Source organism: Clarias gariepinus, chromosome 20 (assembly GCF_024256425.1).
Source record: "Clarias gariepinus isolate MV-2021 ecotype Netherlands chromosome 20, CGAR_prim_01v2, whole genome shotgun sequence".
Lineage (NCBI taxonomy): Eukaryota > Metazoa > Chordata > Actinopteri > Siluriformes > Clariidae > Clarias > Clarias gariepinus.
In genome coordinates, this window is record NC_071119.1 from 11449406 (window position 1) to 11472766 (window position 23361).

The 23361-nt window shown below is 39.8% G+C and overlaps 1 protein-coding gene across 1 annotated transcript in view; it reads right to left on the minus strand.

The window, feature by feature from the left end:
• Window positions 1-2921: 2921 nt before the first annotated feature.
• Window positions 2922-23361, minus strand: part of ugt8 (UDP glycosyltransferase 8) — a 32921-nt gene continuing 12481 nt past the window's right edge. Inside the window, exons 3-6 of the mRNA XM_053479565.1 lie at window positions 19300-19442; window positions 12338-12414; window positions 9489-9708; window positions 2922-5363 (exon numbers count right to left, since the gene is read on the minus strand). Of these exons, the coding sequence (XP_053335540.1) occupies window positions 5003-5363; window positions 9489-9708; window positions 12338-12414; window positions 19300-19442 (801 nt within the window). The 3' untranslated portion in view covers window positions 2922-5002. The remainder of the gene's footprint in view (window positions 5364-9488; window positions 9709-12337; window positions 12415-19299; window positions 19443-23361) is intronic.

A 23361-nucleotide genomic window follows, 5' to 3' on the forward strand; every position in this document is an offset into this window, starting at 1 on the left:
CCATCCATCCCATTAAAGGGGGAAATGGGGCATTGATGGGATATCATTAACAAACCCATCCATAGATGGAGCCATGCTCTTTGTTGAATTTGATTCCAAAAGGTCCCAAAATGGCTCAGAAACTACATGAATTACCATATTGTGCAACACCTGAACCCAAAGCTGGGCCACCAACGTCTGTTGCAAGGGTACTTGTATCTAATTGGCCAGCAGCAACAGTTGTGAAAGACCATATGCTGTAAGAATCAGATGCTGCTTGAGGTATGTATGGTAATCATGTCCACTGGACAGTTTGTTATGGAAGCACCATCTGTTTGTTTTCTACAGATTTCCAACTTTGAGGTCCTACAATGGAATCAAAGGTATGGGAAACGTAGGTGTTTCCTTGGGAAATAGGCAGTTCCTGGCCACACACACAAAAAAAATAAGACTACAGATTTAAAAACCTCCATCCATGTTTTTGAAGATGAAACTGTTTACCCAGATGTACATTACTGTGCTTTTGTGAGAAAAAGCCCATGTTCTTATTTGAGAGGCAGGTCACAGGTAACCGTATGTAAAATGCTTGCAGAAGTAAAAAGAAATGTCAAACTTAATCTCAGATTGATGCTTGATGATCCCCTGGCTCTTTTTCCCTGTTCTATTTTTCCCTTCATGCTGCATGTTGTAGGAGACAGGGCTCAAAAATGTAAATGAATGAAACTATAAGGAATGAAAGGGCAGCCCAATGGTACACCGTGTACCTTTCTTTTTGGGAACAGGGGTTATTTGAACTGTTTAGCGAAGCATTTGTTGACACCTGATTTTGGGATGAGGCTGGTGGGATTTTGCATTATAGCAGGAGTGGCCACAAACCTATTCCTTATCCCAGCACTGCTCATTGCTCATTAACTAGATCAGATGTTCAGTCACTCAGAAGCTGGAAGATACCAAGAGGGTGGAGTGGGGGAAAACAAAAGTGAATGAGTATTTTTCAGCTACTGATTGACAGAATACACCTGATCTGGAAAATCAGCCGTGAGTAATGCAGGGATAATTGGGAAACATGGCACTCTAGGACCAGGATTGGCCACCCCTGCATCAGAGCATTAGTGGTGCTGATATCAGTGAGAAGGCCTGGCACTCATTCAGGAGTCTAATTCATTATTAAAATGATCAGTTTATAGTCTGTACAGGCCAATCAGTTTGGAAAAATATGCTCAGAGCCATCATCATGTTGGAAAAGGATTTAAACTAGGCCTAGTTCTGGTACTTTTATATCAGAACCAGCAATAACCCTCTTAGCATTTATTTTTTGCTACAGTAGTTCTTCTATTGGATCGGACTACACAGGCCAGGCTTTGGCCCCACATACATCAGTGAGTCTTGGCCGCGCACGACCCTGTCACCAGCTCATCGTTTTCCTTCATTGGTCCACTTTTGGTATGTTCTGACCACTGTAGACTAGGAACATCTCACAAGAGCTGCAAATTTGGACTTGTTCTGACCCAGTTGTCTAGTCAGCACAATTTGCCTTTTGTCAAAGTCAATCAAATCCTTATGTTTGTCCATTTTTTTTTTGTTTGCTTCCAGTACATCAACATCAGCCTAGTGTATCCCAGCCACTTCCACGCACAAGTGTAACGAGATATTGTAACTGTAGCCACCGCGACAAGAGCCAAATTGTAATGTCTGAGCAGCTCCAAAGCAGCAGGTCTTCTGGGTCCGTTCCAGTCCGCAGTGGTCAGGACATACCAGAAGTTCTCCAGGAAAGGAAAACTGGCAACAGAGTGAACTGGCAACAGGGTCATGGGTGGCCAAGGCTCACTGGTGCACATGGGAAGGGAAGGCCTCATAGTTCCCACAGAAAGGTAGCACAGTGCATTACAGTTTTGGTGGTAAAGAGGAGACCTACTCAATGTTGGGCAGGTGGTAAAAAGGTTATTGCTGATTGGTGTATATTATAGCTGCAGACATAGGTGATGTTGGACTATTGATTGTAAGGCCATGAGTTTAAATCCTGGCGCTGAAAAGTTGCCACTGGAAACCCACAAATGCATGGAAATCCACGTACATGGGGCAGAGATTGCACGATTGATAAGATTTTGTCACATATACTTCTTCTCAGGGAACGTTTACAGTTGAGAATTAGAAGACGAAACCTTGTACAACACCTTGTATAAAAGAGAATCCCCATGCATTTGGTTTAACGGCAAGCTTTCTGACCTCAGACAACCCTGCCTGAAACGCCTGGTCTCCTATCTGATATAGGCCATCTTTGTGAGAGATTAATTATTCAGCATACTAAGATTTCCCTGTCAATCCAACAGGTGCTACAACATCCAGAGATCTGCCCTGGATGTAACATATACATGAGGCATGTTGGCCAGCTGTATTCCAGTGCAGCAACCCAAACAGATGCTCCAAGATCCTCCAACGAGAAGTTTCCTTTGGATACGTACATACATCTGAACCAATTCCATATCTTATCTGCTACATCAGGGCGAAGCTTCTGTTCTCTTACCAGAAAACTTTATCTTTGGAGAGGAGAAATGTCCATGCAAATGTGTCCCTGCCCTAAGAGACAGCAAGTGAAGGCTGAACAGGGAGCCAAACAGTTTTAAAAAATGGTGAGAGATAACCACAGAGGGTAAAGCAGACCAAATGGTAAAAACAGGGAAAAGCTGTCTAACCCTACCTCACCCTATGTGAAAAAGTAATTGCCCCCTTGCTAAATCATGAATGATCTGTGATTTTGGAAAGCTAGTTAACTAACACTTCTCACACTCAGGTCCAATTACTGCCAGACATGTTGAACCAAGAAATCACTTGAATAGAACTTGTCCAGCAAAGTGAAGCACGCTAGCTAGATTTTGGGGGGAAAAGAAGCTCTTGGACACGGCAGTTTAGGCAAACAAAATATTTAATGTTTATTTACCATTAGTATTTTTGTTTAGGTACTATATTTACATTACAACATACACACGCTAGACACTTTAAAATATTTAAATCATTCCTTAATAAAAAAAAAAAAAAAACATGTAAGCAGGCAATGGAATCTGACAGTAAAAGGAAAGAAAGGGTCGAGAAAAGAAAATTTCCTTGTAGCATGTTTAAATTAGAAGTATAAACACAGCGCTGGACACAAGCACGCATGCGCACACACACACACGCACACACGCACACACACTTTGTATAGTTGCTCATGTACACTCCACTACATAAAGCAACTACAGTTATTTCATCCGGCTATTAGGTGTCTGTTAATACTGTAATTATGACCAAAAAAAATAAAAAAAAGTAAGCAGAAATTAAATTGAATTAAATTTAAAGACATCAGGGTGCAGCTATTTCTCTAGTCATAGCTTATGTGCAATTATGTTCCAGCCATTTTGCAGCCATGTACAGAACAATATTCAAGTATGGACGTAATTATAAACAACGTCTGGCTGGAAAAAATGCCTAAAGCTCACAGAGAAAATAGCTGAACTTCCAGTGAATTAATGTATTTAGATAGTTTGTTTGTATGGTATCCGACACAATCGCTGGATCGAGATCAGTATGGTTTTTTTTTTTTTCTTTTTTTCATGAAGGTCTTACAGGATTTAGTGCAAGGAAATAGAAACAACCAATTGACATGGGAACTTTGTAGACAGAAAAAAAAAATCTTTCACCAATTGTGTTCTGTTGCACGAGCGACGATCTCATATAATCGTTTAGGTAGTACGGATCCTTCAGATGTGCATGAAATGTTATCGGAACTCAAGCAGCAGCGCTAAAGGGACCAACCTTAAAAGGGTCACAGCTCAAAAAAATTCATGGAGAAAAAAAAGGCTGGTTCCAAAAAGGAATGGTGCGATGTCAACTACAGTACCGAAGATTTACAATATAGAGCCTCGTAGGACACACTCGCTCTGTGAGAAGCAACAGGACATACATGAGCGCCTCAAACCTGTTTCCTTCATTCATACATGCACACACACATACATACATACATATATACACGTACACACAAGTGCCTGACGGCGGAATCAAAGGGGAGTGTGAGGACAAGAAATTATTTGTTTTAAAAGCAGTATTGGGAACATTCTAAACTACGACAATTGCCTATAATTTGAAAAAACATATATGTATATATATCTATAGCTCTGAAGCAGACACCTACACTTTAAAGAAGTGAACTTCAATAAAGATCCTAATGAAAAAACAATGGCAAGTGGACTTGCTCTGTGGCAAACGAATGTTACTTGTTAGCAGCAGCAGTTTCTCGAAATCGCACTGCGTTATTAACGTTAAGAAACAATTTTCCAACCCCGACAAACAGTCGAGCTTTATGTGTGATATTAGATTGAAATAGTTGCAATGTGTCGCATTATGGGAAAATAATGCGGAACCTGTTAAGGGAAGCAAAAGTAACCTGCCGTGATGAGGGATAAAATTCAAAACGTTTCATTTAATCCAAAAAAGTAAGAATCACAGAAGATTAGTTCAGTTCCTAATCATTGATTATCCAGGGTGGATATATTTTTTTTCTTTAAGGCTTGACGTTACTCTTAACTATTTAGCTACGTTTGCGATGTTTACGATAACAAGCCGATAACGATCATATTCAGGGGATGCGAGCACCTTCGGTAGAGCTAGGCAATAAAGATGGGAATATTTCCAAAAATGAGTTGAAAAATAATAAATAATTATTCTGTACAGACACCTGAAACTTGAGACATCATCGCAAGGGAGACTAGCTACTAAGAGATGCTTCATAACATTAATAGTGTCATTGTTCTCCTACGAAGGATGGAGTCGATATTCCGAATCACGTATTAACATTCACTGGAGTAGAGACTCTGATCAACAAGCTCCACTTGGCTGTCAGTTCCTGCCTTCATCTTGCTTCGTGTATATGTTGGTTTGTTCATGTCTTGTGTGTTTATTTCCTGTCGCACATGGCATGTTGTTAGTTTTTTCATCTTTAGTATAGCTTCAGCGTCTATTAAACGATGTATATATTTTTTGCCTAGGTTTGTTATTTGAGCTTCTTGTCGAGGCTCTTGACGTGGCCGTTGCGTTTGTGCTTGCCGTTTGCGATGCCGTTGTGACAGTGTCCGTTGGCCTTTTCCTCCGAGGCCTCGCGTCCCCGTAAACATGAGCGGACTTTCCGGACTATCCAGTACACGCAGTAGCAGACGGCAAACAAGACCACTCCGAGGACGGCGGTGACGTCCAGCAGGAAGTACTGGTAGACGGGGACGCTGTAGACGGCCGAGCGCAGGTGCTCGGCACCGCGGTGCCTCAGGATGTAACTGATCCAGTATATGGCACGTGTCACTGGATGCCCGGGCTGATCTTTGTGGATCTCGGACAACTTGAGGGCTTTCTCTCGATACCTGAGAAAAGTGAAAGAACAAGAATCAGAAAAGAAGGAGAGAGAATCGGCGGGATGGTCGAATCTCATGAATGTTCTTTGTAACAATTTAAAAAGTAAAGGCTGATTTTTTTTTGAGAAAAAAACTAAGGCAGATGCTACTGACACCAAGGTGCCCATAGGCAACAGTGCTATTTGAATCCTGAGTGGCTAATCGTACTTGTGTGTTTGTAGCCAACCATGCTATTTACACACAGGTGATGTATATTCACACCTCAAACTTATTTGCATAATTTGCATTAAGTTTGACTCTTACATGGTAAGCACCTTTGGATTGGTGAGATCAAGGCTTCATTCATCTGTGAGTTTCAGTTTATTACTACATCCTCTGCTTGTTACTAAAAACCCTAAATCTTTTTTCCCCTCCACTTTGTTTGAGAACGGGGTAGGAGTAAATATCCAATAGTTGCCATGTGGCTAGTCTCACCAGGGTGCAAACAGACGCTCAAAAAAACGAAGACCTGCGTGACCACAAGGAGTCACCAGACCATCAGTTTTCACCTCTGGGCTCGACGGTTCCAAAGTCAAACTATGTGGAAACTCATGCCGTCATCCTGCATGTTAAACATGTTCGACAGGTTTTTTTTTTTTCTGATTGATGTGGTGTTTGCTCTAGATATAATAATAAAAAACAAAACCAGCCCTAAAAACAGAAGACAGTAGCATATTGCATGGACAAAAAATAATAATCTAACTCTTGGTACATGTCACGTGATGTGTATTGCAGATGTGACGATTATCTTTAGATTTATGAACATCTAAGACATCTCTGAATCTTTGGATCTTTTATGTCATAACAATATCTAATCTTAGTAAGGAAAAACTTTTATGATACAGTTTCTTTTATCCTACATCATTCTGAATCAGGACAATTTAAAAGAAGACTAAAGCTTCACCCACCTTTAAAAAAAATTATGTAGTTCAGATGTTTTTTCAGATTTATGTCAGTCGTTGCGATACAAATCACACTAAAAGGCTTAGACATTATATTGAATATACAATCATTATAACGATTTATACACTTTTTATTTCTATATTCAGAAACAACAGTCATTTTTCTTTTTAGCTATAGTTAGAAGGATAATACCTCTTGTCTTTGTATCACACAAAAATCTCTTAAAGTTGTATAACAGAAAAAAAAATTGTTGCTTAAATTATTATTCAAGATCATTTTTTAGTATGCATTATCGTATGTTATGCAAATGTTATTTGCATAACATACGATAATGCATACTAAAAAATTAGTATGCAAATCGACCTTGATATTCAATTAAACAAAACGTTGAAACCTCAAAACATAAACCATGATTTTTTTTATTTTTTTTTATTTTGTCAAACTAAATAATTAGATATCTTATAGATCGATTTGTTCACAATTCCTCCCTTAAGACATAAAAGTCATACTTGTGCAAATATTTGGTTCGCAAAAACACCAAGGTTCCACACAGGCCTTTAAAGTTGAGTCACACTGTTGAGCATTAAAAATTTACCGTGCGCATCAAGAATGAGGATTCTGCTCTCTCTTTCTCTTTTTTTTCCACGTATTTCTTAATTATTATTCCTGACACTAAACACTTGTGGAATTCTTCCAGATACTGACCAGACACTTATCTCCTCTAACATTATGGCCAAGTACTTAGTAGGTCCCCAAATTCAAAAAGGGATTGACTTAACCAGACTTCTGACACTATGGTGTCTAGCACCAAGCCATCAGTAGCAGATGCTGTAAGTCCAGTAAGTTGCGAGGTGGGGCCTCTATGGATTCGACTTGTTTTTCCAGCACATCCCACAGATGCCTGATTGGATAGAGATCTAGAGAATTTAGAGGCTGATGCAACACCAATCTTGATCCATTATCCCGTAGAAAGGGACCATTGGCATCAGGGAATACTGGTTCTATGAAGCGGAGTAGTTGGTCATCAACAACGTTTAGGTAGGTACAGTAGTACAGTATGCGTCAAAGTATCATCCACATGTTGGCAGGATCCAAGATTCCCCAGCAAAACATTGCCTAGAACATCCCACTTCTTGCCTTCTTCTCTTAGCGCATCCGGGTGCCATCTCTTTCCCAGGAAAGTGACTGTTCTGGTTTTTCTGATATTTTTTTTATTGTCTTAGCTTTCCCATCCTTCTTAGTGTTTATTCCTAAGGTCTTCCAGATTGTTTGGTTACTTTGGTCCGCTCTTTGTTTACCCCAGATTTACAAAACATGTGAATGGCTCATGCTCTTTGAAGGAGTAGTAGCGACCTTAGATTTAAATTCTTCTTTTTCTGTAAATATACAGTGAGAACATTCAGACACGATCAATCATGTGGTTGTGTGTTTGGTGTCTCTCCAGTACAGCCACTCTGTCCACTCATCCATTCACTTGATGTACTCGAAAACATGATTCATCAAGCCAGGCCACCTTTTTCCATTGCTCTCTGGTCTAGTTCTGAAGTTCACGGACTAATTTGGTAGGTCACTGCTTAAATTATTATCCAAAATTCCTTCCGATAATTTTCACAATAAAATATTAATTTAAATTCTAACACTGATTTTTTTATTGATCCAGATATTTAATTAAACAAAACCCTAAAACATTGCCTTAAAACGGAAACCCATTTATTTTTTGTGTGTGAAACTAAATAATTAGATATTTTATAGATCAGTTTGTTCACAATTCCTTCCTGTACACATAAAAGGCATGCTTGTGTAAATATTTGGCTCGCTAGGACACAAAGTTCCACACAAACCTTTAAACTTTAGTCACACTAATTGCACTGGCAGTAAAAATAAACTGTGTGTGCATCAGAATGAGGATGTACTCTCCCTGTCTCTTTTTATACTACTTTAAAAAAAAAAGAAAAAAATTAAGTTTTACAAAAATCTATCTAACCCAAACTATTATCATTCCTGATGCAAAACCACATCTGGAAATCTTGCAGATACTGATCAGACACTGATCTGCTGTAACATTATAGCCACCCGACGAGTAATTTGTAGGCCCCTATTTTGACGCTTTGACAGCTCTGACCAGTCAAGGCATGGACTTTACTAGACATTTGAAGGTGTGCTATGGTGTCTAGCACCAAGCCATAACTAGCAGATGCTTTAAGTCCTGTATGTTGCGAGGTAGGGCCTCCATTGGATCTGACGTATTTTGCAGCACCTCCCACAGATGCCTGATTGGATAAAGATCTAGAGAATTGGAAGGCTGATGCAGAACCTTGAATTGTTCACCATCATTCATCTTGAACCTGGTTCCATGAAGCGGAGAAGTTGGTCAGCAACAATGTTTAGGTAGGTAGTACTGTATGTGTCAAAGTAACATCCACATGAATGGCAGGACCCATGAATGTACAGCGGAACATTGCCTAGAGCATCCCACTTCTTGCCTTCTTCCCATAGTGCATCCGGTTGCCACTTCCTCCCCAGGAGGAGTCTTACATTTATCTTTAACGGTGTTAACTTGAAGTGTTGCTTCTTATGGTCTTCCAGATTGTTTGGTTACTTTGATGCCATCTTTGTTTTCCCCCAGATTTTAACAGAACATGTGAATGGCTCATGCTCTTTAAAGTAGGAACAGTAGAACAGTGCATGAAAATTTGTATTCACTCAGGAACTGACTTTAGATTTAAATACTTGTTTTTCTGTAAATATATCCATAATTTTTTAACTTAACAGTGACGCACGGGCACCTGGCTATTCACATGATGTAAAAGAAACATGATTCATCAGATCAGGCCTCCTTATTCCATTGCTCTCTGGTCCAGTTCTGACGTTCACTGACAACTTTTGGTAGGTCCTGACCACTGCAAACCAGGAACATCACACAAGAGCTGCAGTATTGGAGTTGCTAAATGGTGTATGTAAGGTATAAGGTACACTATGAGGAGTGTGTGTAAGCAGTGCACCTCAGGTTGCCTGTGCACACAAACTCACGCGTCAAGTATAAATCAAGCTCCATCAAGACGTGTACAACTGGTGTGGCATGTGTAGGTGGAATTCAATAGAACAAAATCAACAATGACGTGTTGTGTGTGTTTTTTTTTTAATCCATCCTTTAAGAGAAACAGATTTCTGGGATGGGCGCGTTCGGATTACCTGCTATCCGTGAGAACATTGAGCATAGCCGTGTAAAGATCCTCCTCGCTCATTTTCTTCCACTCCAGCATGATGCCCATGCCTTTGGCTTGCACTCGCGTCATGGTGTCGTAGTGATCGCCGAACAGGGGCACTCCGACGACGGGCACGCCGTGGTACATGGCTTCGTAGATGCTGTTTAGGCCGCCGTGGCTGAGGAACGCCCTGGTGTTTTTGTGTCCTAAAAAATAATTGGAATAGAATTTATTGACTCAACTTCCTGCATCAGAACCTTCTTAGTATGTTTTTTTCCCCCCAAATGTACACAGTAGACCGGGATTTGACTTGTAAATCAGCACTTTCTTTCAACTTGGGTGAAGCAGCGTTTAACAAACACACATACAGAGGCCACGTCATCCGGGCACGGATTAAAGGAAACACAAAGTGCGTCACAAAGATGTTGGGCGACTATGTGAGTTGTAAGGATGAACAAATCGCTAAAGCTGTACTCAAATGCAAAGACTATTCTTCCAAACGCTATTTGCTTTTGATCATAGTGGACAAAAAAAAAAAAGATTGTGACGCGGAGGCGGAGTCGGATATGCTGGACACGCCCTTTAGAGAGATTTAAAAAGATATACTCCAGTTACTGAGTGAAAAGCTATTAATTGGTTTAACGGAACATCGTTTTTACCATCGGGTTTTTCTCAGACTGATAATATGAATTTCCAACAGACTGCCATGTTGGTTCTTATATTAAAAATAACATCAGTAATATACAGTACAAACATACATATGACTTCGAATTAAAGACTGACTTTTCTGTCATGAAATACAGGTGATCGCCTGTACATTACTTTCCTTTTTTCTTTTTTGAGTTATATGTTGTATGTTGTATAGCATTAAATGTGTGTTCTGCGGTTTCTGTACAACTAAGCTGTTTTGAAACACAAAATCTAAACAAATCCAGACGTTCCCGTCTCGCTTCCCTGTACGAGTGTGCTTCTGAAAACTGCTTGGGTTTGGTTTCTTTCAGTCAGGAAGTCAGAGCCATGTTGATTTCCTTAGGTTTCCTATGCTAGATTTTTTTTTTCATGTATACTTACCTGAACCAAATAAAAAGAATAAAAAATAAAATATGCATACCTATGCAGTGCTAATCAGTGATACACATTTCTGCTGGTTTCAGGGATGATTTTTGACTGCGGGGATCAGTGTGTGGGTGTGTGTGTGCGTGTGTGTGTGTGTGTTGTCTTGGCTAACATTTAACCAGTAATGATTAAATGAGTGATGTATTGGTGCATGCAGGTGAACCCTCGCCTGTGTCAATAAAGATGGAGGAGAAGAAAAATGGTGCCAAATGTCTCCTCCTCTCTCTCTCTTTCCCTCTCTCTCTCTCTCTCTTTCTCTCTCTGTCTCTCTCTCTCTCTCTGTCTCTCTCTCTCTCTCTGTCTCTCTCTCTCTCTCTGTCTCTGTCTCTCTCTGTCTCTCTCTCGTGCATTTCTCCCAGCTGTGTATTCAAAACCAGGAAAATTAGCCCAAATGACCGATAAGGCGAGGTCACAATCCTCATTCTGTTTTGTGTGTGTGTGTGTGTGTGTGTATGAGAGCACAATGTGCCATTGACAGACACTAGCAGGATGTGATTCAGACGCTAATTTAACAACCAGATCATTTGCAATTCTCTCTTTCTTTCTATGTGAAAAGTATTTCTCCTACAGCTATGTTATAGATGGACAGATGAGGGGATGTATTGAGGGAACAGATAAAAGGATAAACGACTGGCTTTAAGGGCAACTATGAAAACGCAGGAGAAAGAGAGAGGGACAGAGGAAGAACAATGTCTCACTGTTTCAGTTATTCTTACACACGCACACACACACGCACACACACACACACACACACACACACACACACACACACACAGAAAATGAGTTTCAGCCAGCAGATTGACAGACAAACAGACACACAGACAGACATGCAAACACATGTGCACACAGACACACACACACACACACACACACACACACGGGGACAGAGACAAAGACATAACGTATATGTACACACCTGGGCAGAAACGTACAATATACTGTATACAGATACACACACACACACACACACACACAAAGATGAGCATACATAGACACATTGCATAAACACACACACACACACACACACACACACAAATGGAAATTCAGGTAGAGAATACACAGAAAAACAGACACAGAAACAAGCAAGGACACACACATACAGTACACACACGCACGTACATGACACACTTGTATACACAAACACAATGAAGAACACACACACAGGGAAGACATGGACACACACTCAAACACAGATAAGCATACATAGACATACTGCATAAACACACACACACATAAAGGGGCACATGCATATGGAAACAAGTACATTCACACACACACACACACACACACACACACAGGTGAGCATACAAAGTCACACATGTATTTACACACAAACACAGACACAAATGAGGACACGAACACACACACACACACACACACACACACACACACACACACACACACACACACACACACACCATTATTACGGTCTCATGGGGACCAAAAGAATTCCCTAAAACCTTCATATATCGCTTTTCCTGTGGGGACATTTTGTCTCCACCCAACATTACAGCACACAATAACACAGACACATACAGGCACCCACATGCACACACACACACACACACACACACACACACACACCCAAACACTTCATAAACAGTCGACAAGTTTCTACACAATTGGAGAATATAATGAAGGAGGCCACTTTTGCTGAGTCATCACTTGTGAATGTGTGTGTGTGTGTGTGTGTGTGTGTGTGTGTGTGTGTGTACTCACCCAGCAGGTCATTCTGTGGCATCCACTCCACTAGTTTCGTGTTATTGCCCAGGTTCCTCGGGGGAACTCCAGAAAACCTGCACGGAAAAGCGAGGCAGAGGGTCACGTGACGGTCTTTTGCCACGGCATCGATAGAATCTAGGAGAGGCAGCGCTCCGGGCCAATCGCCAGAGCCGTACGCTCATCCTTTGTTTACGGTCAAACAGTCGAGAATCGACTAGGCAAGCGAAATCTGAAGGTAAAGTCCCAGTGTGTGACTGGTGTGTCACTTTCACACAGCGGATTTTCCGAAAGGAGAAAGTACGATGAAAACGAGGCTATGAATAAATAGGAAAGTTTAAATTCCACTGATGCTGATAGGCATCGCCTGTCCTAAAGGCATGTCGTGTACAGTAGGTTCTGACACGGCGTCGACATAAGACGTGACGGTTTTCCGTTGACATACGGCTTGTAGTGACTTCTGACACTTTTCAGGCAGACGTGACAAAAGCTGACTCGGCAGTTTGGTCCGCTTCTGGTCTGTCAGTGTCCCATGAAATACAGCGAACGTGTCACATACAGTATGTCCTCAGAACAGGCGTTATCGTTATAATAAGTGTGATAATTAACCTTATCACCTTATCATTATACACCATATTATTACCTTCTCTTATTTACTAAACAAAAATTTTACTCATACTTGTATAACGTTAACATTAATATAAAATGTAGTTAATGTTGGTTTATTGATGTGATAAATTATGTGATATTCAGTACATTCTGGTCGTCGCTGACTTCATTTTATTGCCACATAATGTTCCTGAGCCTAGACCTGAGCAACTGATCAACCCCAGATCATAACACTGCCTCCAGAGACGTGTTAAGTGGCATCGCTTCATGCGCTTCCCTTCTTACCCTGACGCGCCCATCGCTCTGGAATAGAAAATTCAAGTTCAGGGAGGCTGCAAGTTACGGCGACTTCACCGACTTGGAGGAGTACACATCATCAGCTACACTAACAAGATCACCGATGACGTCACAGTCTCCAAGAGCATCATCTAACGGCGCTACCAGAAACCGCTGAACACTGTGGAGGTGCTTGCACTTCTGAAGACCCAAGACTTCGCCTTCAGAGTATGCCTTTTCCGCCTAAAAACAGTAACGGCACATGTGGCAGGACATACAGTACAAGTCATCACCGACTACAGGACATCATCACCTGCCTGTGACAGTGACGGCTCCCTTCCAGATGCGCTGAACAGCTTCTACTATCGGTCCGACGCACAGAACGACAGGAAATCTCGTGCATACACACTGATCCACGACCATCCAGCTCATTTTTCAACTTGAAATGTTTTTTTTTTTTTTTGCACCAATATTTATATTATCAGCTGTTATTTGCCCAAGGACTTTATCTCATCTTTGCTGTTATCTATTATGCCATTAACTTGCACTACCCTCAATCCACGATCTGAGTATATCACAGTTTATTGCATTGTGTCATGTTGTCATGGTCCTGCCCCTTTCTATAGTAATGTCTTTTGTATAGTATTTTTTGATAATTTGGTTTGTCTAAGATAGTCAGCTAATTGGGTGTCGTAGTTAGCTAGTTAGAGTCTGTTAATGTTTGTTACATGTACAGTATGTAGCCCCTCGGTCCTGGAGGAACACCCTTTCACTTCACTGTGTACTGAACTCTATATGGTTGAAATGACAATAAAAGCCTACTTGACTTGACTTGATCTTTGTAGGTGTTGGAAGGTTCTCAACTCAAGTCATTTCAAATCGTCTTAGTTGTTTTCTTAGCTTGATGCAGCTTTCTGAAATGACATTTAAAATTTTTTGGACAGGCAGTGTATTATGTCCAGAGTATTAATTCAAAACTTTCTCCAAGCTCTTGGTATAGAAAACCACCTTTTGACCAAACGGAATTGAGCCCTTATTATTACATTCACTTGTAATTAAAAACAAATCACTTGACAGATTAAATAAAGAATTGACAATAACAACAAGGTCATGAATCTGCTTGGGTCAAGATTTATAGTCATAAACAGCACAAGTCGATTCTTTTTCTTTATTAGAATTATTTTATGTTCTGATATTTCTAACGTCCTGAGATTTATTTTCAGTTGAGTTTAGTTGTCCTTGGATGCACGTCTCCAGTTATTCTAGTGCGGACATCGGGGACTTGTACCTGTGTGTCCTCCCTGAGGTGGTCTGACAAACAAATGGCTCATTAGGAAAGACGATAAACAACAATAACAATGTTTCCATGCTGAAGCGTAAAATGACGGCAAAGAACAGGAAGGGTGTGGTCGCTCTTTACCACCGTAACTACACAACAGGCCTCAGAATGCATTCGAGTCAGCTCATTGTCTTGTATAGCTGGCCATGTGAACATTTCTTTTCATCTAACCATAGAAACAGACACTACAATGGATGTTAATGCTGGTTATACAGGGTAAAAAGTCTTGCATTTGCACTGTGGTGGAAAAATCGTTAGACTGAGGTTAACTTTTAAATGCAAGCGATATACCTGGTACAAAAGCGTTCTACAGTACAGTACGTCGATAAACCAACATGGAAGGCTTTTAAAAATATACAATTAATCCTGCATGCTTGTTACGAATTTATCCAAATCTACAAATTTGTAAATCTTACGTTGGGGGAGGAGCCAATTTTTATCATTTAAAGCAGCTTGTGAAAAATTGTTTGTGTTGTCATTGGATACACCCACTATGCTGTATGAACCATTTCTCTTTTCTTGTATCAGCACAAAAAAGTGATCTGCATAGCACTTTCTCTTTTTTCCAAAAAACAAAACAAGGCATATAACCACAGTGTTGCCTGTTGCAACGAGACATACAGTATGTCTTTTCTGAATGAACAATACAGCACATCGGGACAATGTTACAGGACAATTATTAACTTTACAATGCCTACAGGAACTCGGTTTTGAACGGTAATTAAACGGAAGTAATTTACTTCTTACATTTTACCGCATGAGTTCATATATTGTACCTGTAATAAATTAAATGAATTTTTAAAAATTCATGGGTCTCAATTTTAACAAGTGATCGAAATCAACGGAACTCACGCAATAATGTTGCTATCTGTCGAATACTATTCATGCTTTGATTACATTCCTTTACTCTTCCCCAATTTTCTTTCTTCAGTGTGACTATCTTTCTGCATGATGAACCTGAAGGCATTTCTAGCTGGGACACTCATATTGCAGCGTTAATGGAGATGGCTGGTCACACAGGCAGTCAAGCAGGCGCCAAGTTTCACATGCTTCCACAGATCTGACGATATGCTTCGGTACAGCAGGCCTACATGTTCACCTTGCCATCACCTTCAGCCCAAAGTTGATCTTTGACTTCTTCAGGTTTATCTCGAAGGAGGTATCAATCCTATGGCCAATGAACTGAAAATTAGTTTGCTACGGTACGTTCACTAATTAAGGTGACAAAGCACGATCACACTTTCACGCCACACTCAAACGAGTCTGATGATTTGTTTGTTGGAAGGCTTTTCCTTTCTTGTCGCTTTACACGCTATGGCTTTGACTTCTCACAGTTTACGGATCAGTCAGCTTGTCAGCAAAAATCTGATTTATTTACAATAAAACTGTACTTAAATGCAATGATGAGGGAAACATTGATTTACCTTCGCCAGACAACTTAGTTTACTATTCAGCAGGAAGTAGCCAGTATGTGTGTTTGCAATGTGGTGGAAAATCGTCAGACTGTCGTTAACTTTTAAATGCAAGCGATATGCCTGGTACAAAAGCATTCTATGCCAATAACTAACATAGAAGATTTTTAAAAATGTAAAATTAATCCTCCATGCTTGTTACCAATTTATTTGTATGAAGATTTGGAAATTTATCTCAATTCTACCAAAGGTTGAAAAAAAAAGTTTACAACTTTTCAAAATTCGGAGTTTTTGGTTATTTCAAGATAAAAGCAACACGTGTTAAGTTAACTATTCAGCAGGAAGTAGCCAAAGTAGCCAGTATGTGTGTTTGCAAGCATGGGTGTATTTTCTTTCGAGTGTATGTGTGTACTGTAAATACCTAGACAGTGTAACAGTTCTTATTTTGTATTATTTCATCATGTTAATCAAAAGAAAAAATGGATATTGATTCAAAAGTTTATAACAATAAAGTTCCTTTTATATGAAATTATTAGTTATTTTAAAAATGACTATATATATATATATATAGTAATTTTCAGCAGGTCTGACATACAGATCCCAGGATACATATTTACTGGCTCTCTTATCTCTAGTCACTTGAAACTTGAAAAAGTATGTCCTCCAAAAAGCATATGCTTTCCATATAGAGTCATGGTTAGAAGAAAGCACACTCTTCTTTAATACTCCTGATGTACACCCTATTCTTCAGTACCAGACCTCATCAGTAAACACCATTAAGAATAAAGAGTGTCGATAAAATATTTAACTTAACATTAAGTATCCAAGTGGGAACAAAATAAGTACACCCTTCCTGCTTCTACCACTGTTAGGAAAGTAATTAGCAACCAGGTGTTACTGAGATTATATCAACAAGTGTCTATAAGCGGAACCTCGGGCAATAGGTGTGTCTACTTCATTTCTAAAAAAGAAAAGACATCAGCCATCACCTTAGACATGCGGTTTCTGATGCTCACTAATCTGATGAGGGTTATAAGGCCGTCTCCAAACAATGTCAAATTTAACATTCTTTAGTGAGAAGGAAACACATGCAAAGTGTCTTTTCCCAAGTGTCTGCTTCCCAGCAAATTTAATCCAACGTCATGTGACCCACAGGCCATTGTAAGCACATGGTGTTCATAATAAAACAATCAGAAACAATGAACAAGTATGGCCTTCATGCTAGGTTTGTCTAAGAAATGAAGAATATAGCAACACGACTTCAGTTTCCAAAACTAAATCTGAACAATCCACAAAGGTTCTTAAACTATACCCTTTTGGACCTGATGAGACCAAAGTGGAGATGTTTGGTCAACATGTACAGCATGATATTTATGAGAAAACCAAGCAAATGCCTCATGCAAACTGTGAGGAATGGTGGTAGAGGGCTGATAACTGGGGCTTGTTTTGCCACCACAGGAAACAGGGAAATAATAATGAACCCCAGATATGAGGCCAGTAGCTTAATCTGGGATAAAGTTTGGTCATAAACCCAAGCACACAAGCAAATTGCCTGACCTGGGCCCGTATTCACAAAGCTTTTTAGAATTCTCTCAGAGAGCTCCTATCTTAGCCTAAATGTCCTAGCTGGGAGTCCTAGACTAAAAGTGATTTAGGAAAATTCTCAGAGCAACTTTGAGTAAGGGAAGTACAAAAACCTTTATCTTAGTGAGGAAGTGTTGTTGACCCTATTGCTCGAGATGATGCAGCAATTCAAGGACTGTGATTGGTTGATAAGAAAATCTGTAAAGGTCTTAAAATGCGCTCTTTGTAAAAATAGAATATATGATAATATAATTAATAAAAGAAATTGTATAATCATGAATACAGGCTACTTTATTATTACTATATAAGTTTCTGTTATGGGCTAAATATCTTACTTAAAAGTTAATTAAAACAACCAAATGTTGAAAATGTGTCTACTTTTAAAGCAACAAATTTGCACGCAGTTGTTACTATATTTAAGTTCTTACATTTACAGTATTTATTTACCGTACTGATTTTATTACTTGTAATCTATTTCGGATTGATGGGAACTGTTTAGGTTTCACTTTTGGATGTTATGTAGCCAACAATCCAAGAGAGACGTTAGGAAGTAAAAGAACAAGAAAAACAAACTAGACAGAAGAGCATTTACAGTCAGTGTTTGGAGAATATTTATTTTTTCCGCCATTTTGTCCTCTGCTATAGAAACTCTTAAGCCTCTTAAAAGTTCTCCTCTATACTCATAACATTTTTTACCTTAGGATCTGTTTTTAGGGCTAAGATGTTTCATAAATCATTTCCATCTTTACTAAGATTTAGTCCCAAATTTAAGGGGAAGTTCTAAGAAAATGTCATAATTCTAAGAATTTTCTTAGAATTTCATCATTAGGAGCAACTTTTAGGCTTAAGAATCAGGCCCAGATCTAAATGGCTGCAGGAAAGAAAAATCAAGTAGTTGTAAAACTCAAAGTCCAGGCTTCAACCCTATGAGATGCTGTGAAGGGTTTTCTCATTAACGAATGCCATCACCAAAGCAGCATAAATGCACTGAAGCAAAGTTGTAAAGTACGGCAATCCAAAATTACCTTAAAACCACTCATAAAGCCATTAAGGACATTGGACTACGGTTCGTAAGATCCCAGGTTTAAATCCCACAACCACCAAGTTGCCACTGTTGGGCCCTTGAGCAAGGCCCTTAACCCTCAACTGCTCAGATGTGTAATAAGATTTAAAAAAATGTAAGTCGCTCTGGATAAGAGCGTCTGCCAAATGCCTAAATGTAAATGTAGATTCATTCATACATTCATCTTCTATCCTGCTTATCCTGTACAGGGTCGGAGGCACGAGGCGGGGTACACCCTGGATAGTGTGCCAATCAATTGCAAGGCTCAAATACTGCCTTACACACCGCATGCACATACTCACACTACAGGGAATTTGGAAACGCCAATTAACCTAATCTGCATGCCTTTGGACTAGTGGAGGAAACTGTACCAGGAGGAAACCCACCATGCACAGGGAGAACATGCAAAATTCACGCACACAGCCCCGAACCATCTGTGCCAGTACCCCACTGTGCTTTTATTATATATATAAAAATACATAATAATCCGAAGAGAGTGTACTTTTTTTCTATGACCATATTTGACTGCATTATGTAGACTTAGAGCAAATTGACGCTGAAATCTCAAACCTGATTGGTCGGGATATGTTAATAATGTTCCCCACATTGTAGTGCTATAATATTAATAATAATCATAATAGTCATAATGATAATCTTTTCCAGGGAGCAGTTGTCTTACCTCCAGATGACTTTTTGAGGTAGACGTCTTAGCGCTCCGGCCAGCTTGTAACTGATGTCATCTGAGAGGTACTTCACCCCTGCGCCGAACGACACCACCACAAACCCGTGTTCGTCCGTGTCATTCACCCAGGCTGCAAACTCCTGAACACACACACAGACCACATTACATATTACGCAACATGCATAGCCTCAAAAATCCATATAGCTCATTCAAATTCCGAGCACTAAAAGCTCAGATTGGAATTTTACATATATTTGAATTCGGTTTGTGCGTCAGAGAAAGCACAGAAAAATCGTGAACTTTTGATCATTTGTTGCACATTTTTTGTTTTTGGACTTAGTGGCTGTATATAGCACTCTCTCTTTGAACTCTGTGTCTGCTATGACCTCATTTAGCCTTGGCATCATGCCAGTGTTCAAGTTTTTTATCAGGACCTTTAAAAGCCAAGGGATGGACCATGGAGCGATAGTGGAACTCATGTAACTTTTACATCTACCTTTAAAAGACAAATTGTATAAGTTATAAGTTATATGTGCCAGTTCGATCTATGGTCTATAGAGGAACTGCAACATTTTACCACGTTAAATGCATTAAACGTTTATTTTGATTTTGGAGGCACTGTGGTGATACTAGGTATCATCTACTTGCTACCATGATAGCTTCTAAATGAGATTCATCCTGGAGTTTCACCATGGTATTAGAATTTTACCCATTAATGAGACACGATCCATGAATATTATAACAGAAACTCCATACCACATGTTCATAACGTACAGTTTGATAGAACGTTATCTCACCCTTCTGGCAATATAAGCAAGGATATGCAGAACGTGATTTCTTCTTTGACGCGTGATCGGATGCTTGTGTTAGTGCGCGAGCGTATCCCAAGGATCAGTAGGGGTTTTGTGTCAGTTCTGAGTCCAGCTGCACCAGAGTGGCTCGAGTCGGCCTGGCACTGACAATCCGTCCCTTACACTGGTCCCACTGTGCTCCACGCACGTTCCACAATGGGTACATTTAATCGTACGATCCGCGTCCACACACACACCCTCGTCACATACTGGCCCAGAAGGCGCACAATGAGCTCTTTTCGGCTATTGGTATTCTAAAACTGCAAGTCTAGGAGAAAGAACCCCCCACTCCTGTTCTGTGCGCTGGGCTTCGCAATCGCTCGCATTTATAACGCCGGCCTTTGTGATCCCACAGAGCGTGTTTGAGGTAGAAGAAGTTGTGCAGTAGGACAAATATGAGTTCAGGGAGAATTCGGAAATGGCAATAGGACAAATAATAATTATATCATGATGAATTTAAAATGAGTAAAATGAGTTTTTCCTTGCCACGGTCATCGTCGTCCTCGGCTTGCTCATTAGGGACAGTCTTATCATTGTGATTCATACACATTTACATCTCATACAAACTTAAATAGTTCTTTAGAGTGTGTAAAGGTGCTTTGTGACAATGTCAATTTGTTAAAAGCGCTATACAAATAAAATAAAATTAAATTAAATTAAATTACATCATAATAAATACACTATATTCCCAAAAGTAATAGCTCCCCTGCCTTCACATGCATATGAACTTCAGGAACATCCAATTTTTTATCTATAGGGTTTAATATGATGTTGGCCCCGCCTCCTTTGCAGCTAAAACAGGCTTAAATCATCTATGAAGGCTTTCGAGAATATTTAGAATTTTTGAGACCATACTTCCAGAAGCGCATTTGTGAAGTAAGCCACTGATGTTGGACTTGATGTTGGCTCGCAGTCTCTGCTACTTCTCTGCAGTCTCTAATTCATCCCAAAGGTGTTCTATCGGGTGGAGGTCAGGACTCTGTGCAGACCAGGCAAGTTCTTTCAAACCAAACTCGCTCATTTATGTCGTTATAGAACTGGTGCGCAGTTGGAACTTTTATGGGGTTGTTTTTCAGGAGTTGCGCTTAGCCTTAACATCCAGTAAAAGGAACTCTTAACGCTTCTGGACAATTTCATGCTTTCCAACTTTCTGGTAACTGTTTTGGAAATGGCCACTTCCTGTTCCAACATAATGCGCACCAGTGCACAAAGCAAGGTCCATAAAGACATGGATGAGAGAGTTTGGTGTGGAAGAACTTTGTGTGGATAAAACATCTTTGGGATAGACTAGAGTGGCGAAAGTGAGCCAGGTCTTCTTCCAACATCAACGTCACAAATGCGCTACTGAAAGAATGGTAAAAAATTCCCATAAACACAATAAACCTTGTGGAAAGTCTTTCAAGAAGAGTTGAAGCTGTTATAGCTGGAAAGGAGGCGGAGCCAACATCATATTCAACCCTATGGATTAAGAACTGGATATTACACAAGTTTATATGCATGTGAGGGCAGGCGAACAAATACTTTTGACAGTTTAGTGTATTTATAGCAGTTCGTTGAAACTAAAAAATATTTTTTTTAATTAAAGTAATTTTTTAATATTTCACATGAATGCCAGTTGTAACTCGATTGGAAGTATCCATTTCACATGGATTTCTTGATGCCGTAGGTTGGTCAAAAGGTTGGCATTTCTGGGGTGAGCCTTTCTCTGAAAGTCTTTCTAGGTCTGACGCATTGTGCTTTTGACCTCTTCTAATTACAAAACAGTTACTGTACTAAACACCCCACACCCACACTGACCACCATGAATGCGATAAAGCCCAAATAAGAAAGCATTTACTATGACAGCAAGGAGATGTGGATACTGAAAGATTTCTTAGATTTCTAAGCATTTAGAAACTGTATTTTGTTCCTTGAAATTCCACCCTTGTACATCAGCCAGATCAAAAACCAGTAATACAAAATACATCATCAAAAATAGCTTGAACAGGAGCTATAGTAGCTGCTAAATGTCCCTTCTGTACCTCCATCTACCACACATCAACAATCTGGCACCTAGTCTACTACAAAGAACAGTGCCAGACTTTTAACCTGCCCCATTAGTACTAGATTAATTGCTACAAGGTGAAGGTGTAGTACAGTGTGTACTGTCTGGCAAATAATCCAGCATGAGGGACTGGCATCTGGCAACTAGTCCAGTATGAATTAATCTAGCAACTAGTCCAGTATGAATTAATCTAGCAACTAGTTTAGCATGAATTAATCTAGCAACTAGTTTAGCATGAATTAATCTAGCAACTAGTTTGTTAGTTATTAGTATAAAGCACAGATCAGACCAGCTGCACTTCAATTATCTGGCAACTACTCCAGTATTCCGTCACTTACTTCACATTAAAAGACATTTTAAACAACTGCACTTCCACCATCTGACAACTAGTTCAGTCTACATCACAGTTGACTCAACTGTTCAGTATGCAACCATCTAGGAACCAGTTTAGTAAATAAAACAGTTAACCAGTCACACTACCACTATCTGGCAACTATTTTAGTAAAAAAAAAAAAAAACAGAGGTAACCAACCACACTTCCAATGTTTGACAACTAGTCCAGCATAAAGCACAGTTAACCAACCAGACTTCCACCATCTGGCAACTGATCCAGTATGCACCCACTTAGCAAGTGGTTTAGTATAAAGCAGAGATAACCACTTCCAGTATAACTAGTCCAGTATGCACCACCTGGCAACTAATTCAGTAGAAAACATGGGTAATCAAGCACACTTTCACCATCTTGCAGCTATTTTGGTGTAAGGCATAGTTAACCAGCCGCATATTCCACTATCTGGTAACTATTCCATTATGCACCCATCTGCCAACTAGTTCAGTATAAAACACAATTGAGCAATCACTTTCACTGTCGAGAAACTTGTCCAGTATGCAACCATCTAGCAACCAATTCAGTATAAAGCACACATAACCAGCCACACTTCCACTGTCCAGCAACTACTTCATTATGCATTTGGCAACTAGGTCAGTATAAAACACAGTTAAACAGCCAAACTTCCACCATCAGGCAACCAGTTTAGTATGAATTGATCTGGCAAAGTTATCTTCTGGACTGTGAACCTACAGTACCACACCTTCACCTTGTAGCAATTAATCTAGTATGAGGAACTATTAAATTAGCAATTCATCCAGTATGAGGAACAGGTC